This window comes from Amblyomma mixtum, chromosome 2, assembly GCF_055824585.1.
Source record: "Amblyomma mixtum isolate Tamu chromosome 2, ASM5582458v1, whole genome shotgun sequence".
Lineage (NCBI taxonomy): Eukaryota > Metazoa > Arthropoda > Arachnida > Ixodida > Ixodidae > Amblyomma > Amblyomma mixtum.
In genome coordinates, this window is record NC_143013.1 from 86,821,504 (window position 1) to 86,833,337 (window position 11,834).

Sequence of the window (11,834 nt, forward strand, 5' to 3'; positions counted from 1 at the left end):
CAATAAGATACTGGGAGAATTCAGGAACGGGTTCAGAAGCGGTAATTCCTTAGAAGATAGTGTGATCGTGCTTATCCAATGTAAAGATATAGCTACAGCGGAAAACAGGAGTCTGTATTTAGCCTTCATGGACATAAGTGGTGCGTACGACGACATTAACAGGGAGCCAATTCCGAGAGTCATCCTTCGTACAATTTTGTCATTTGTATGCATGCTAGACATGCATACAGCTTGCACCTTACAAAGATTTAAAACCAAGTATCAGTGATTATATTGTGTTCTTTTTCGTGCTTCACACAACTCACTCCTTACACATTGGTAAGTATTTCATAGCTGAAGCCTAAACAGCATCGAGAAAAATCAATTACAAATTATTTAGCGGCCGTAGGTAAATATCACATGGTGAACCATGTATTGCGATGTCTAAAGCATCATTTGAAAGATTAAAACTGGCAACTAAAATAAGGTGGCTATGGTCCTTAAGATTTTGCAGCAGCAAGCTATATTACTATTTTCTGAGCTACCAAGGTGACAATGAAGGAACTGCAGTACAGTGCAGTTTGCTCCAGTGATTCAAGTATTTGTTTCCTCATGAAAAACAACATTTCATGCAGCACACACGAGATAATTACATATAGCCAGCAAAACAAATGTAATGCAACTAGCACCAGCATCAGTAGTTTTCCCAGTTGTGCCTTGTGTAGCTATGAGAGAAAATGTCAGGTGGCTATGCAGTACTTAGGTACGTAGAAAACCAGCGAAAAGGACGCATTCACAAGGAGGAGAAGTACACAGGACCAGGACAACGTTGTCCTGTGTACTTCTCCTCCTTGTGAATGCGTTCTTTTCGCTGGTTTTCTACGTACCATGCACCAACTGGCCCAACAAGCTACGCTTCTTCAGTACTTAGGATATCATGCGATAAAGGTTCAATATATCAACACTTTCATTTTCCGCACACTATGGGTTAGACGAAGGCCCAGTTAACTGAATATGTCAAGCACACAGGGACCATTGTAATAGTATTACGAAACATTTTTTATTGCAACAGTTCATCACACAAAGAATAAAAGATGAAGTTAAAATTCCTTATATCAACTTGCAGGGCAGTAAAACAGGGCTGACTAAAGTAGCTAGCCCGAACGGCTGGCTCCGGGCGAATGCAAAACTCGTTATTTCAGGACTGAAGGTACGGGCACGTCCGACTTGAAGTACTCTAGGTTGGCGTAGATGAGCACGTTGACGAGCACCACGGCTGCCGCGATGGCCAGCTTGATCACAAGAGGGGACCAGCTCTTCCGCGCGAACTGCTGCTGCCCGCTTGGTGCTCGCACATGGTTGCTGCTGCGGCCCAGTTCCTCTTTGTTCGCAGCCCCCCTGCACACAACAAAAGTGTGTTGAGAGTCAGAAACCAGGCTTGCACAACAAGTATGACCTTGAGGTGACCAATTTAAGGGGCTCGCTAACGCCATTAAATTATTGCAACTAGCACCCTCCCCCCACCCCCACCCCCGCTGAATGTTTGGCCTTTGTGGTTAGGTCAATGTTTTTTCGGCAGAAAAAGACATTTACTGCTGAATGACTAATTAAAAATGGAACATATTTGTCCCTGTAATCAAAAACAGTTGGTGATCAGCGTTTTAAAGACAATGACTGTTTCGTCTAGGCTGAGAGACCGAAAAAAAAAAGATTGCTTGTGAAAATGGCCGGCGACGCCGATACCTGTATTTGATTTATGAGCTTGAACTTTTAAAACATTCGTTTACAGTGAGCCTCTTGTCATTTGAATGCGGTAAGCTACTCACACAAGCCAACTCAATTTACATACAATGACCCCTTAACCCCTCAACCTTTTTTTTTTTGTTTTCAAAAATAATACTGAAATGGTAATTCAGGACCTGTGCACCCATCTGTCAGCAAACCAGAAATACGCTTCAGATGAGCCCTATTTGCCTTAAATCAGCCACAGAGTGCCAGAAAGCACAGACCAAGTTGGGCTTGTCGTCATGAGCCAGAAATGAAGGTCGCCGTATGACGAGCCTGGCTCTAAGTCCGCTAGGGGTTTAGAGTTAAAAAAATTCTTTTGCACTCCCCATTACACAAACAATGAAGAGCAGGAATGAATGACTCCCACAAATGCCCATGAGCAAAGAACTGAATGGTTACACATGCCCTATTAAAGGGACAGTGAGGAGAGCTTTATTAATATATTTTTTATAACAAAATCCGATAGTTCGCCATTTCATGGCTTTGTTGCCACTTGGCCGGCAGCGAAAGATGCATTTATTTCTAAGAAATTTGGATTCGAAGTTGAAAAAGTTTTTCCCGCCGCTCTGATTCAAACTTGGGACTCTCTTATGATGACACAGGACTAAGTGACGTCAAACATGACGTGCACATGACATAACACAGACTCCGTGATTTCTGGCGGCCAGCAGAGCGGCCTAGCAGAAGCCGAAAAGAAAGCTACCTGGTATTCTGTCGATACAAGCCAACTTCAATTTCTCCTTAGTGTCCCTTTAAACAGAGGCAAGGGCCAGTTCAGTGACAGAGAGGTGCATGGATGCAAAAGAGTTCACAGGAGGAGCAGTAGCACGAGAGGAGGGCAAAGAGACAATACACTGCCCTCTCACACTGTGGAACCAGCATTATGGAAATAAACTCTAAAACATGGCACAGCTAGCGCGCTCCACGCAAGCCCTTCCCCACCTGTCCTCTCTTCAGAGGAACTCAAAACGGTGCCATTACTGTAAGCTCGGTTACATCACACAGGGACCTGCCTCACAAACTTTCCGAGCTTGTTGCTGCCACCAAAGCCACTTTCGACGAAGTTTCCATCACCATGGTACCCACTCTGTCACCCCACGAGATTACCGGCTATTCCTCCTGCACATTTTGTCTGTCCTGCCCACAAGGCCACCTCTAAACTGGCTCCAAAGTTTGCCATGAAGTCGAGCCTCACTATAACGAAGTTGAAGGGTCCTGGTGATTACTTCGTTATAGCCGGTGCTGACAGAGCTTCCACGGTGAATTGTCATTACTTCATTCATATCCATTACTTCGTTACGACGAGGCTGGACTGTACTAGTAAACACCAGTCCAGGTTATAAGAGGGTCAGCAACAATGCCAGCTGAACAGACAGTGAAAGTAGGCACAAATTCAGGACCACCAGCCGCAAATTCAGGATCAGGCTTGACACAAACCGCACTATGTCATGAAAACCAACCAGGAGAGGTAATTGGCACAGTATTAGAAATCAATGTTTTCACTGTGGTCCTTTGCTGATTGGGCCGATTGCCTGTGTTACTTGGGAAGGAAGGCATCCGACTGATTTCGAAGTCACCAAGAGATCCCAGAGCACATATAAAAAGATAACGTGACATGCACAATGCTTCTCAATAAATACCTCTCTCACACTGCCTGTCCACAGCCTCCAGCAACTGTGCCAACCCTACATCCCAAGCCACGAGTGTGGCAATGATGAAAGCAGCCTGGAAGCGTTCCCAGACACACAGCTCTCTTGCAACACGGACCCACGGGGATCCCAAGTACAAGTGTCAATCAATGCTCACATTCTGGCACGCAGCGATGTTTGTAGGGGGGCACTGGCTTGCGTGAATGCCGCACTCGTCCGGCTTGTCAGCGGGCTTTCGACGACATCTGAAGTGCCGAACAGACCACCACGGCTGGCGGTGAATCCTGGCCGCGTACCGAAACCTCCGGAGGAGCTGAAACAACGTAGACAGATGGCAAAGGCTGAAGTGCCAGTCTGCTTACGCAGGCAGTTCAGCCAATGACATGCACAGCTCGTATCGCGGCTGGACTCTGCCACACTGCAGTATCCAACGATGCTGAACTCTGAACAACGGGCGTCTGAAAGAAAATTTTTTGTGGCGCAACGGCAGCTTGGCCAATGAGTGCCGTGGCGCAAGCTGTTTGGACAATATACAGGGTTAGTAGAAGTGCGAGAGCACATCTAGCCGTACTCCACAGGTTTCAGCAGTGCATGTATATACATGTGTGTGAAGCCTCTGAAACAAGTGCATGGACACCTCAATCAAAGCAGAAAGCTGGGATAGTTGGTGTGTCCTTGTTAATTAAAAGACTAGCGCACAAAACTAGGACAAAGACATAGAAGGAGACAGGACGAGTGCTAAACATCAACTGAAGATTTATGTCTTTGTCCTAGTTTTGTGCGCTAGTCTTTTAATTAACAAGGACACCTCAAACATGCTGCGAGTAGGCAAATCCAGGCTGTTATGAGCCGTTCCTTTTCTCAAAACCAGGAAAAAGTATAGACTCGATTTTCAAGAAAGGTAAGGCACGCAACTGGCTTCCTGGGTCAGCGGACACCTTGATCACGCTTTGATGTATGTGCCGACAGTGTCCATCTTTAAAAAACATTGATTTTGCACAATATTTCGCACTCAGCAACGCTAAACCGCCAGCCACTTTTTCCCAAGCATTTTGCCCCAGTGAAGCTGAGCAACAGGTCGGGGGAAACCTGCACCCACTGGAAACATGTGGGTACTCGCCAGCAGAGGGGTTTGAACCTTGCACCTCCCACACAAGACAAGGTGGGTGGCTCAAAGAAGAAGCAGGACACCAATCCCAGGTACTAATGTGCCAAGCGACAAGACTGCAACGCTCCCGCCATGTCAGTGGACTTGGTGCAATTTACAGAGCCACTTATTCTCCTTTGGCACCTAACTTTGCTGGTTCTAGACGCCATAAACATGAATGAAGAATTTCACTATACAACTGCACATAGACAGCTATGCAATGTGCCACTAAAAATACATTTGAATGCGCGCAGACAGTTAGCTAAGCAGTGTGCCACTAAAAACACATTTTAAAGCACACAGACAGTTATGCAGTGCGCCACTAAAAACACATTTTAACGCGCATACAGACAGTTATGCAGTGCGCCACTAAAAACACATTTTAAAGCACACAGACAGTTACGCAGTGCGCCACTAAAAAAAACAAAGTTCTGGAGCCACCTCCGCTGGAGTCTTGACCACGTACAGTTCAGCTACACCACAAAATAAAGTGCAAAACATGTGCACGGGCTGCAGACTCGTCATATATAAAACTAGTCATCACCAAGTTTGACGCTTGCACCTAGTGGAACACCGTGCAGTTAGGAAACTTACTGAAAGAGTAATGGCCATCGACCGCAATGGTGGCTTGTGAGCCACAGCACAACAAACGGGCATTTCATTCTTACAGCACCAGCCTCAGGCATGCTTGTGCCTACCTGCCGCTATCTTGAGGGGGGAAGTGGGGATCAGATTGTGAAAATCGCGGAAAAAGCCGATTTTTTGAAAGTACATTTCTTGGAATCTAGAACGATCTTTCAATGCTGTACTGAAACATCTCATCAAAACAAATCCTAAGCACTCCAAATAAATATATTTCAAGGAATCTACAAAAAAAACAGTGTGTGCTTTCCCTGGCCTGTTGCTCGACTTTTTTAGGGTGAAATGCTTGGGAGATGGGTCTTCATCCCCACCTTGAGAAGATAAAAATATCTTGTGCCATGGCACTTTTTGGCCACAGATGCCTTTGCGCCATGAAAATCCATCATCCATCCAGAACTTCCAGGCTTGTTTTCTTGAAAGTTTACTTTGACCTTGCTCGTGGAGACCACAGCCCAACAATGCGTGCATTAATTTTTATTTTGTTTGTTTTCTCGTAATTGCTCAAAATGTAGCCTTCATCGAGAATGTCCGGCTTACTGTTCAGGCTCACGTTTTTATTATGCGTTAATTAGAGCATGACAAATTCAAAACAAAGAGAAGGTTGGTTGGTTTATGGGGTTTGACGTCCCAAAGCGACTAAGGCTATGAGAGAAGGTGCACACTGTGTCCTTTAAATGAACAAGCAGAAAATAAAAAAAAAAATAAACAGTCTTGATTTACACCACACTTCTTAGCAAATATTAAAGACCATTTTGTTGTCCCACCAGGCTTTCCATAAGCAAGCAACAAGTGAACATAAAAAAATAATAAAACAAGTCCTACTGAAGTTGAGGGGGGAGCCTGGTCTTGAAAAAATGTTATTAATGAAGTCAGAGTTAAGAAATCTTCAGGGAATATGTATTTTTGTGTGCTGATTATTCTAAATATGTCATTTAATTTCATGTAAAACAATTCCTTGAGCACTTATGTAATTGTTATGCATGTATTTTGTGATGAGCTCTGAAAAAATTTTTTGCGGGGAACTTGCTAAAATGTACGCCATAGGGTTCTCTTGACACCAAGGAATGCAATAAGGGTAAAACTGTCTTCCTGCTTATCATAGAACTTCAGTTATAGGGTTTTGAAGTTGTCGCTTCAGAAATGAGAAGTGTGTATTCCTGTTTCTGAAGTGGCAGCTTCAGTACCCTATAACTCAAGTTCTACGATAGACAGGATGATAATTTTACCCTTATTACATTCCTTGGAATAAAGAGAACAAAATGGCACACATTTCAGCGAGTTGCCTGCAGCAAATTTCCACCAAAACTCTCCACAAAACACTTGCATAAAAATTGCACAAGTGCTCAAGGAATTGTTTAACATGACATTAAATGACATATCTAGAATCAGTGCACAAAAATATATGTGCCCTGAAAATTTCACAACTATGAGTAGATAAACAAAATTTTCTTTTCTAGACCAGGCTCCCCCCATAAAATCGTAAAATTTTAAATCTGACTGTGTGCAGCTATTTCGGGCCAGTCTGCCAAATTTCACCACTCTAGTTGAACAATAGAAAAGTTCACTTTCCCCCCTTTGCTTTAACTCACTGCCTCCAACACACAAGGCAGCTGCACATCACTAAGCATGGCTGCAGTGGTGTTGAAATAAAGTGCGTGCAGAATAATGCCACAAGCACCAGGGAGCGGTGAAATTGAAAGGTGCATGCATGCAATTTGGTCCCTGGAAAAAAAAAAAAAAAGACAGGTCTGCCGATTATTTAATTTTGGATAACAGAAACCTGCCCTTCAGAAGAGCTCAACGGAAGCAAGTCGACCACACCCAAAGCCAGCGTACCTCAGGCCAAGCCGTGATACGGGAACATCCTGCAGCGGTGTGCCATCGTCCTCCTCACTCTCGGCCTCCCCTTCCTCCTCCGCAGAGAACTCTGCTGCTGTGCTGGCAGGCTGGCTGGGCGGCTGCTGTGGCGGCACCTGCTGTGGCTGCGCCTGCTTGCTGTTCAGGTACTGCTGCAGCCGCTTCTCGTACACGCCCCGCGTCGTGTCTGCATGCCCCCACCACACCACGCAAAGTGATCGTGCTGTTCATCACGGAGGTGGAAGACTGGGTGGGACACTCTCTACCTGCAGCCAATTGATCAATCTGCCCTCTCCTCGCATGGCCACCCTACACATGAATGTTCTCTCCTTCTCCGCCATTGGCCACGCTCCACCGGTTAAAACAAGACTGCTTGCTTGCACAGCGGAGTTGGCTTTTTGCTAACTGCACCCGTGGCGTTCAGGTGCATCTGTTGCCAATCACTTTTCTGCGTAGCAGATGGTTTTTCACGCATCCGCTTGGTGAGCGCCACATCTTGTGGAAAAAAAAGCAGACTGATGGGACCGATGGAAGTGATGAGCTACTAGCACATTAAGTTTGAAACTATCCGCACACGAGCTGTCATTGTAATCCCATTTCAGAAAGGGAAGAATCTAAGTTTAGACATGTGTATGCAGCCAGTAATTGTTCGGTATGTTCTGGAAATAGTGCCAGGCAGCCTTATTTTACAAGCATGCTTACACCGCAGCAAGCCCATGTCATACTGTGCTCATGACATAAAGGGACTGACAAGGAATGCAGTAGCCGATGCCTACGCATGAACCGCTTGCACTGCGCCACAGGTGATGCAGAAAATGCCACTGCGCGACAAGCCGAAAAATCCTAGTAGCCCTTGCGAAAACGCGCGACTTCTGGCACACTTTTTGTCACGCAGCTTGGATGGTAAGGGCCTCTTTTTTGTTCTTTCCTTCCTCCACTGTGTTGGCCTTGGAGTGTGCCGAGTGTGTTTGCAACTGGGACGAGAGGGGGGCTAGTGCTTTCTCGTATTGTGAGCAAGCTTACTTCCTTTCAGAACACCCAAGCAATTATAGGGGGAGGGGCAAGTACAGCTCCTCTCATGGTTCAGCAGGGGGACCCCTACGCACTGATCAACAGGCACAAGCGAGCACTCACCAACTATGGGGCCAACTGGTTCGCCAAACTCTTTCAGCTTCGTGTAGAGCTGGTCATTGGTCAGGGAGCGCACCCCGTGAGACACCTCCACAGGAAGGCTGTTCTGCAAACAGAGTGTGGACACCAACAACCATGCTATTTCTATTTCTATCGAGTGCCAAGAACTGCTACCCTTGGGCTACAGTCACAGGGCAGCGGAAGGCTCTCCGAGCACACTGCATACAGACCTTCCTGCACTTCATGTTCAACGAACTGAGAAAGCCTCAACTATTGTCCAAGATACTGTTCCTACTCTCCATAATGCTCTTCTTGAACAAACTAATGGGGGAGGACTGTTACAGTTTCGTGTTTGTTTTGTGGCACCACCCGGTGCCGACGTGATAGAACTTGCGAGGCAGCAAGACAATAAAAAGGACACGGCTCTAGGAGCAGTTGTTCGTTGCGCAGTGCATCATCGTCCGTTTCTTGGAGCCTAGCCGTTGACGACGACCGCCGAGCCGGTCCGCCTCTCGGCATTGCTCGGTCCACTAACTCGTTACACCAACCTAATCCGCTAGATTGAAAACTTTCTTTCAGGACGCAAGCAGTTCACTTCCGCAAACGATAGCCACTCACCCTTCACCAGCGTAACATCAGGGGTCCCTCAAGGCGCCAGACTGTCACCGCTTCTATTCCTCATCTACATTTAAGATCTTCCTTGTAACAAACTAATTTATGGCTTTTTGCAGATGATTGCATCATATACAGAGTTATTGAGGCGACCAACGATTCATCTTTACTTCAATCCGATCTTAACACACTCGCCTCAAGGTGTAATAGGTCCCTCCTTTCTTTAAACATTAACAAGTGCAAATCTGTCTTTCAAGAGAAAACGCACTATGAATCCGCATCAGTACAGCATTGGCTCACTTTTTGTCGACCCCACATTATCCTACAAATATCTCTGCCTCCATCCAACACCATCACTATCATGGGTAATCCACATTCAAAACATTTGCACAGAAGCCTCACGCACACTCGGTTACTTACGACGTAACTTGAAGGCCACATCCCCTGAAATAAAGAAACTAGCATACATGACATTCATTCGCCCAAAATTAGAATATGCGTCGTCCATTTGGCATCCATCTCAAGCTTATCTCGCCGCCGACCTCGAAGCCGTATAGAACCATGCCATCCAATTTATAACATCTTCCTATTCAAGGAAAACCAGCATCACAGCACTGAAACAGTCAGTCTCCATTCCATCGCTCATGTCATGCCGCATCATATCTCGCCTCTGTCTTCTGCATCATTTCTGTTATCATCCGCGCTCACGACACGCAAAACTAGAACCCCCCCCATAGGACGTCTAGCCGCTTGAACCATAATCATAGCATCGCTCGCATCAACTGTTGCACGTTAGCACTCAGTTCTTTTTTCCCGCACACAATAGCACTATGGAATGCCCTGCCAAACACCATTGTATCATGCACTAATCGCAAATCATTCTGAGAAATACTAAAAGACCATTTTTCGTGAGAGCAATTTTTTCAATTATATGTTGTACTTTATACAGCCAATTGTCTTTTTTATATCATTTCTTTTAGCCTGTGTTTACTCATATGTTGACATTTTTTTACTTCTTACATATTGTACAACCTTTTCGGCGCCACTTACCTACTCTACATTCTTATTCCTTTTTACTGTTTTTTTTCTTTCTCTGTAGTGTTCTTGTTTTCGTTGGTACAAACCTTGAGTTTGCTCCCCCCTTATGTAATGCCCTCGGGCCTTTAAAGGAAAAATAAATGAAATGAAAGATACTACACAGCGAGAAATTTTCACTACGCTCGCCGTTCGTGGATTGCTCGCGCAGAACCACAAGCAGAACCTACACGCAAAGTTATGCCGTGATAGCGACTTCAGATAAGAGATTCACTGATAGTACGGCTTGCACGTGATAACTCGACCACCCACACTACCCACCGCTTTTCAAAAAAAAGAGTAGTAGTGGACTGAAATGCGTGTGCGAACAAGACATTATGCACATTATGCAAGGCGCATCACTGTACATATCATGCGCCGTCATACTGCGCCGACAATGTCCTGCCACCGTTTCCGTGGTCTCTCCGCTTTCGCCAACACCTGCGTACTGTACTGTTATCACGCACCGACGGCTCAGCTATGCAGCGCATGAACTCGAGTAACCTCAGCACCTACAAACAATACAGCGGCTCTACTCTCCGCGTCAAAGCGGGCAGTTAACTGTGCGACTTGGCAAACTGCCACTAAATTCCCGTTGCTCCGACTTTCAACAGAGGCAGGCGTACGTGACGCACACTACCTGCTAGACAACCATTTTGAAAGCGGCGCCAATGGCTGCAAACTGCCGGCGAGTCACTGCAGTACAATTCCGGCCGCAGAAGACTTCAGACATACCTGCGAATCCGCTTCTTCGTCACTCGAAAAGTCCATTAGGTCGTCGCGCGTCGTATCTGATCCCGGGAAGTGCTGGCGGTGGAGTCTCACGAGCGTTTCCTTCGTGTAGCTGGGTTGCACTGCGACGCCTTTCTGTCGCAGCTTTTCCACGAGGCTAGCCTTTGTCAGCGTGGCCATCTTCCTTCCGGTTCGGCCTACTGTGCGCAGGCGGTAAACACCTCAGACAGCCGGCGCAACAGAAACACAACAACGAATTTGCCGCACCTGGCCAAGCACACTATGCGCGACGACTACACCCAAAGGTTGCTCAATTCGCGCGTGGCTTTTCTTTATGGCGCTGGTGAAGGTTGTTGTGACGCATTGGATTGTGACGTCTGCAGATAGCTATTTGTGATTCCGTAGTTTCGCAGAGCATAGCTAGCAGAGTCGCTAAACTTTAAATGCGCAGGGCGCCTTGTGGTTAAAACAATGCTCGAAAACAAATGCGGGTTATTTTAGCTAACGCTTGGAAAAGACTATAAATACAAAGGAAATGAAAGCAAAATGTTGAGACAGTTGACAAGCAGAGTGCCTTGGTTAATCACGTGACTATCACGTGTAGCCCGCCATGTGCTGCTGGCGCTGCTGGTATGGGAGTTTTTCTTCCTCCATGCTGGCACTAGTAGCACGCCGGCACTCATGAGTGGTCATGGGCACGCGTGGAGTTTCTTCGTATTAGTGAAATGTGGGCGCACCTTCGCAGACAGTTGCTTCCTTGCTGCAGCTGACACACCGCGGAATGCAATGCGAAACGCTTTGCTGAATGAGAAGTTGGAAGAAAGCCTTTACGGTGAGTAGGTTCACAGTTTTTTTTTTAATGCGGGCCAACTTTACAACTGAGAAGAAATGTCTTGAAAAATGTTTTTTATACAAGTTGCAGTACGTAACCCATTCTATGTATGGTAGCACGCACCATGTTGAACAACTTGAAGGCAATGACATTTCTCATTTTCTGTTTTTCGATCGTGTTGCTAAATATTTTTTTGCGAGCTTACCCCTTTGTGCAGCAGCGGAACTCATGTCTTCAAGCGCACCTGCGTACAATATTTTTGAGTCGGGAATACTATCGAACAAGCCACTCAGTGTGTTTTTATATCTCGCGCCTGCTTGGTGTTCTGTGTTTTGCAAGCGCGGGTGTAGTGTTCGATGAGACCCATCTTGGCGGGGGGGGGGGGAATTAG

At 46.1% G+C, this 11,834-nt stretch overlaps 1 protein-coding gene across 1 annotated transcript; it reads right to left on the minus strand.

Moving 5' to 3' along the window:
- Window positions 1-1,020: 1,020 nt before the first annotated feature.
- Window positions 1,021-11,006, minus strand: LOC149360031 (uncharacterized). The gene is made up of 5 exons (XM_089572146.1): window positions 10,615-11,006; window positions 8,197-8,299; window positions 7,042-7,249; window positions 3,574-3,729; window positions 1,021-1,377 (listed from the first exon to the last, which is right to left on the minus strand). Exons 1-5 carry the CDS (start codon window positions 10,789-10,791, stop codon window positions 1,173-1,175), a joined length of 849 nt encoding a protein of 282 aa, XP_089428272.1. The 5' UTR covers window positions 10,792-11,006; the 3' UTR covers window positions 1,021-1,172.
- Window positions 11,007-11,834: the final 828 nt, after the last annotated feature.